Source organism: Gavialis gangeticus, unplaced genomic scaffold (assembly GCF_001723915.1).
Source record: "Gavialis gangeticus isolate Ggan-Ray unplaced genomic scaffold, GavGan_comp1, whole genome shotgun sequence".
Classification (NCBI taxonomy): domain Eukaryota; kingdom Metazoa; phylum Chordata; order Crocodylia; family Gavialidae; genus Gavialis; species Gavialis gangeticus.
Window position 1 is genome coordinate 103,319,522 of NW_017728992.1, and position 6,820 is coordinate 103,326,341.

At 44.5% G+C, this 6,820-nt stretch overlaps 1 protein-coding gene across 1 annotated transcript in view; it reads left to right on the forward strand.

The window, feature by feature from the left end:
- The window catches only part of TAF4B (TATA-box binding protein associated factor 4b), a 155,923-nt gene extending 149,325 nt beyond the window's left edge, over window positions 1-6,598 (forward strand). Inside the window, exon 16 of the mRNA XM_019518898.1 lies at window positions 5,202-6,598. Coding sequence (XP_019374443.1) covers window positions 5,202-5,369 — 168 coding nt within the window. The 3' untranslated portion in view covers window positions 5,370-6,598. The remainder of the gene's footprint in view (window positions 1-5,201) is intronic.
- The last annotated feature ends 222 nt before the right edge of the window (window positions 6,599-6,820 follow it).

Below are 6,820 nucleotides of genomic sequence, written 5' to 3' on the forward strand. Positions count from 1 at the left end.
GTGAAGGAAAGAGGCCCTTTGCCCACCCCATGGCCGGCGCCCCCCACTGCAGCCGCTCGCAGCCTGTGCAGGGCTGTCCAGAGCAGGCACAGGCAGCCCCAGGTGTGCTGCAAGCAGCTGCAGCATGAGGCACTGGCCATGGGATGGGTGAGAGGCCGCTTTCCCCCCAACCTGCGCTCAGCACTACCTTTTGACCCGGCCCCACTGCCAGCCTGGGCCCCGCACCAGGTCTGGGCTTGCCAGCTGAAGCTGTGCGTGGCGACAGCAGCTGTGGCCCCCCCACTTGCCGCACTGGGCAGTGTTTGCCACTGCCGCCCCTGGGCTGCCCAACGTGTGAGCTCCGGACAGGCAGCAGCAGCCAACACTGCCCAGCGCAGCAAGCAGGGGGGCCACAGCTGCTGCCATGGATGGGCAAGCCCGGAGCCGGGTTGTAGCCCAGGCTGGCAGCTGGGCCAGGTTACAAGCTGGTGCTGAGCCCGGGGAAAACTGACCCCTCGCTCGCCCCATGGCCAGCACCCTGTGCTGTAGCCAGTTGCAGCCCGCATGGGGCTGCCTGTGCCTGCTCCAGACAGCCCCATGTGGACTGCGAGTGCCTGCAGCAGGGAGCGCTGGCCATGGGGCTTCTTCCCTGCTGGCGAGCAGGGGGTTGAGGCTGTGTGCTGCCCCCCGCCTGTACTACGGGGCTGGGGGGCACTGGGAATGAGTAGGTGGGGAGCCAGCGGGAGCATGGGGCCCGCACCAGTGTCCCAGGCCCAGTGCTGGCGGGGCCCAGAATAGGGTGGCAGGAGCATGGGGTCCCAGCTGGCAGGGGCTCTATGGAGTCAGGCCAGCTCCCCGCTTTCCCTGCTGGGGCAGTCCAGCCTGGCTCCACAGACCCCTGCTAGCCTGTGCCCCGCTGGTGCTGGCCTTGCAGCTGGGCCCCACCAGTGCTGGCCCTGCAGCTTGACAATATCCTGGTTATGCATGGGGACCTACCAGATTTGGGGCTCTTGCCCCCCAGTTTCACAATCCAAGCATGGCACTGGTTGCCATTTTCACAGCAGAGCAGGCACCTGCACACCTGTGGCCAGGGGCCCTGGAAGTCCTTCTCTTCCCTGGAGGTTGAGAGATGGCTATCTGGCCCTGGAAGTCCCTGGCCACCTGTTGTTCTCTGGGGAGGGGTGGGACTTCTGGGGGCCCTTGGCTAATCAGAAGCGTTGGGGCAGGGGGGAAGCTGTGCACAGCTGTGAAAATCTCCCCCTCCCTTCCCCTGTGCTGCAGGATGCTAGGCCTTTCTCCCTTTTTCTGTTTTGCAGCACTCTCTCTTCCCCATCCCAGCCATTTTTTTTCACTTTTTCACAGTCTCTGTGCTTTGGGGGTGGTGCTACCAATTTCGCAGTTTCTGCAAAAATTACAAATTTGGTAGGTTTCTAGTTTATGCATAATTCTCAGGCTATAGGAGTGGACAGCTCTGTCCTGTCTTCTGTTTTCTCGGTCCTGGGCTGGGGTCCCAGCCTAGAGAGCATTATAAAGGCTGCTTAGAGTAAGGTTATGGCATATGGTAGAGCAAGTTATTAAGCTGCATTCATCTTAGCACAGCTACAGGATTATCTAAACGTGCTTTGCTTATGTTTTTCCTTATCTGCAGTAGGTGGGGATTGGAGATCACTGCCGTGGCCTGTTCCCAAAATAAAGCCTGTTGTCTGGGTACTTGGGTTTCTTCTATCCTTCTGTTTCCTGGTGGTATCTGGTCTTCGCAGCTAAGCAGGGCTCTTATTCTGATGAGGCATTAGGTCATATTGAGTTCTGTCATTGGCACAGAGAACTTTAGTGTTTTTGGCAAATTCACTTAATAGTTTTTTTTCGGTTTATTTCACTGACTTAAATGTACTTATTGTACGTGAAAACTTTCCATCATTTCCTCATCCTGTCTCAAACCCCTATGCACCTGAGATTTGTGCCATGCTAGCTCTTTCATTGCACTTCGTACTGACGAAATAATTCATAATTGAGAGTGGGTGAACCCCAGACATCACTTTGCATATTTAATAATATATTTATTGTATTAACTCAGATTTCCATCTGAGTTTGAGTAGGAAGGAGGATTGTGTTTTCTCAGAACCCAAAGGAATTTGGTATTTAATTTGTATCAATGGCTCGGCAAATGGCATGTTTGTTCTAATATATTTCCCAGGGAAAAGTTAGCATTGCTCACTGGACTGGACATTAGAAGTCCTAGATTCTCGTCCTGACTTTTTTGTTTTTTTTTTTTTAAGCAAGTTGCTTTAATCTGTTTCTCCATGGTAGTTTTGGCTGAAACTGAGTGAAGCTTTTTGGAGAGGGAGTTGCTCCTGCCCCCACCCCCACCCCCAATACATTGCCTAGCAGAAGAAGCCTTGACCTTTGCTAGGGCAGTTAAGAGTGCACCCCCTGCTGTTTAGTGACGCTTCACTTCCTCTACCATTGTGGGAGCCAAGAACCAAGTCTTCCTGAATTGAAGAAGTCTTTAGCGTTAACTATGAACTGGAATACATGCTAGATGCAAACAACTGGTGTGATTAGCTCAGTGCAGTTCCTGTGCCTACAGGAGCTGGTAAACACAGTCCTTGTTAGTTTTGGTTTCTTAAATGTGTGTTTGTGCTTTTTTTTTTTAAGCAAAACACTCAAGGTTAAGTGTCAGTACAAGCACTTTCACTTCTTCCATAGTTCAAAGCAAAATTAGGTCAGAAAGTTGATACGAGTGGGGAGGAGCAAAGACGAGAAGGAATTGGAATGATGCACGTTTGAGGATCTGCTATGATGTTCTCTGCAGTTCGCTGATACTTCAAAGGGAGTCTGTGCTGTAGGCAACCCAGTGTATTGTGTTAGATGAATTCCCCAAAAGTTTAATTCCTTTTGCCATCCTGACAGTTAACTCTTTTTAGGTTTGTATCTTGCTGGGCCCAGAAGACTGTGGAAGCCCAGTGGTGGCTTAAGCATGTGTTTTGTAGGGGTTTTGGAAAGGGGGCGGCTTGATGGGAGGGTGGGAGGCAGAGCTTAACTTTTGGGGAAATAAACCTGGAGAATGTAGTGACTAGCTTGTGCATCAAACAGCTAGTTTGCAAGCCACTGATCTCTGATTCTTTTTTTGATATTGAGTCATGTTGATTCCAGCTGCTTATTGAAGTTGGAAATGTGACTGCCACCTCTCTAAAATGGACTAGTATCCATAAAGGCTTTTTGCCTTCTGGAAATTGTATTATGGTATAACGTGTTCAAGTAGAACGATGCACTGGGCATGATTTCCAAAGACTTGAGGCTTTTCGGAAAGTATTATCAATTTAATTTATCTTTCAGGAGGGAGAGCCCCACAAACACAGACAGCCTGGGACTCCTGCTTTGTGCAACTCCTTGCGGCACTGACAGGTTTCAAACCAAACTTTGGGACTTGGTGGGCCCACTTTTTTTTCCAAGGAAATGAACAGGATTGAGATTTTTTTTAGTTTTTAAAAGTAAGACTTCTAGTCTAATTATTATTTAGACAGTGAGAATACTTTCACCTCCATAAAGTTCCTTGAATTATAAAGGACATTGCTGTTGGGTTACTGAAAATCCCTTAGGGTCTGCTTCATTTATAACATTGCCTCAGGCCTTCTGCTGCATCCTGTTGGATTGACCTCGTTTTCAACCCTGTGCTGGCAGCTGCACTGCGGAGCGCTCTTTTTCCCTGGATCCTTCAGGGTTGTCATATGACAAACTTGAACTGTGACCCTTTTATGTCTTACCATGACAGCAGTGCCCTCTTTTTGCTACGTGGCCGGCAGTCTTCCCCACACGCACATTTGTTCCAAGCCATTTAACAAACTGAAAGTTTCAAATGATGGCATTTCATAGTTTTAAATAGTATTGACTGTACAACAAATGAAATGGTGCTGAATACTGTGTGCGTTGCTAGTTGGGAACAACGGCTTTTTTTTCAGCAAACTAGGCTGTTTTATCTCTGGGTGAGGGAGTTGCATCTTACTTGATAAATGCTCCTTAATGTTAAATGTCTCCTTTTATAATAACTCTTGCATTCATTGCTGTAGACTCTTTCACTGGTATTTATTTCTAATATATATTTTTAATCAAATTTCTCTAAGCAAAGTTGACAAAATAGTTTTGCTGATTTCTTGCAAGGACTGTTTTAGGGTAAGAATTGATATAGTTAAGATTGCATCTAAGTAAGGCCATCTCCAAGTGGTATTGAGGCTAGCGGGCATTGCCTTGCTGAAGTTATGGAGACTGAGCACTTGTATGTGTACAAATTGCATTCATTACCAAGAACCCTCCAGTAGTGATAAGAGTCTGGCTGGATAGTGCAGATTGGCTCCAAGATAAGTGGCCAGTCTATTGTTCAGTTCCGGTAATTGTCCTTTTTTCCTAATAAGAAATCTTTGGGCATTTCTGAATGGGTGGTGGCTGTGCACACAAGCTCATGGTAATAGTCTAAATGTATAACGGCTAACCATTGTCATTTCCCTTCCAGTCAGATTTTCATACCCCAAAAAATCTGCTGATTGACAGATAGGCAGATTAGAGGCCAGGAAGTCATTCCTTGTATATGCTGATACTTTAATTTTATATATTTGCAGCCTTGAATAATGTGGTAGGAGACCTTTTATTTTTCAACTTTCTCAGACAGATGGCTGTGTGATTGGTAGTTTGTTAAAGTGCTCTAGTTTTCTTTTTACCATGTTTACCATATTTTAATACTTCAGTTCATTCTCAATGATACCTTTCTCTTTTGAGGTGGCAAACTTTTGAAGAATATAAGTGCTTGTGGGTGGAAGTAAGCATTTAACCCAGAATTTACCCTACAAAGTTGTGTTCCCTGTTAAGTGGCAGTGTATTTCTACTGAAAGGGGGAGGAAAGAGGCATTGCTTATAAGTACTTATTTATCAATGTCTGCATTTAATCTATGTAATCACTTGCCATCATATTTAGCTTGACATATTTTCTTCCTGCTGTTGAAGTGACCAATTACAAGTGCCAGGCACTTTGTAGAGTAACTAGTAGTAACTGAAAATAGGGTTTATGTATTGCTTATGTGTTTTTCTTGGAAATACATACTTAAGGTTGAGCAGTGCCATGTTCTGCGGCATCTGATGCTTGTAGGATTTATACAATTCAGCCCATTCAGAATAAACTACTGTTTGAAAAGCAAGTGCCTTATATATTTTTTCCCCCTCTACCTCTTTAGGGCTTGAATGGAAATGGAACGGCTCTTGGATCATCTGGTTTTAGCCTTACAAAACAGCTGCTTCGTCCAAGAATAACACGTGTCTGTCTCAGGGACTTGATATTCTGCATGGAACAAGAGAGGGAGATGAAGCATTCTCTGGTCTTGTACCGTGCTTTTCTGAAGTGATGATTCAAATCTTGCATTTTGATTCTTGCTGTCTACTGCCAAAGAAAACACTGAAGCATTGTTGCACTGTCCTGAAATTCCAATTTCCGGAAGATGATCCATTAAAAGGATAACTTTTTGTTTACAGATATATATAATTTAGCACCTGTAGGGGGGTTTTAATAAATAGTATTTTGCTTAAACCAGTCTGTAAACCAGTGAAGACACTGAGCACACATCAATACCCAACTACCTGCATGCATTTAACTGTCTTGCAGGCTGAGGGCTTGAGACATGTACTGAGTTTATGTATGTCACATGCTTCAATACTCCAAAGTCTGCAACATCTGTTCTATGTGTAGTGCCTTCCTCTAATCCAGTCTTATTTAGGGAAACAAATAAAAATTTTATAGGCACCGTGCAGCATGACGAATGTATTTAATCATGAACCAGCAGTCAGTCAACAAGCTAATGTATTGCCTGACTCGGCATCTCCTTCAGTTTCTTTGTTTGAGAATTACTACTAAAAACTATTTTAAAGAGAACAAGATAGAGAGAGGTGGGAGGGAGCCCTCTCTTTCTTTCTTATTCTCTCCAGAGGAAGAAAATAAAGGTGAGTATAAATGCACAAGTTCCTGTGATGAGTTGCATGTCCACTGGGTTTGGAAAAGATGAGATTTGATGAGAGTTGATAAGACCTGGAAAAACAAAACAAGCTAGACCTAAATGTCTCCCTTAATAGTTATCTGAAATAGCAACAAGATCAACTAAATCTTAAACAAAAATTCAAAAGTAACCTGCCTTGACTGCAAAAAAAAAATTGTAAATGTGAAAAATTCTAAGATTTTACAATTAAAGAGAAGAAAAAAAACAACCAAACCAAAACAACCTTTTAAAAAAGAGAGAAGTGCTTGCAAGGGGCAGAGCATTCACTTTTCTGAGAATGTAAATTTGATTACCCTGATACCTGTGCTATCATAAAGATGTGCAAAATATCATAATTTGGGATATAAGGAAACAACTTGAATATTAACTGGTTGAACCATTTGCCTGGTTCCTGGTCAGTGAAGGGAACCCTGGTTTCTCAAGAAGACAGTAAGTCTGAAGACCGCTATGTTGGTAAAAGGGAGGAGAACCCCTTCCTCCCACTACATTTCTCGCCCCATGACATAGCACTGCATGGCTACCTGACACAATTGGTAGGGAAGGAGTAACTGTATGAAATGGCTTCATGCTGAGATTTCTTTAAGGAAAAAAAAATCCTGAGGTTATTTGGCATGCTATTTGACTTTTTAACGTGGGCAAAAAAAGAATAAATTCTCCTCTACCAGGACCACTGCAAACACTTACTAATATAGTGAGTGCCAAATCAGTTGTGGGTCTTTTGTTTGTTTTTCTTTTTCTCTTTTTTGGGGGGGGAACAATAGCAAACAAAGTTAATAATTGAATGCTGTAAATGTATTTATATGTAC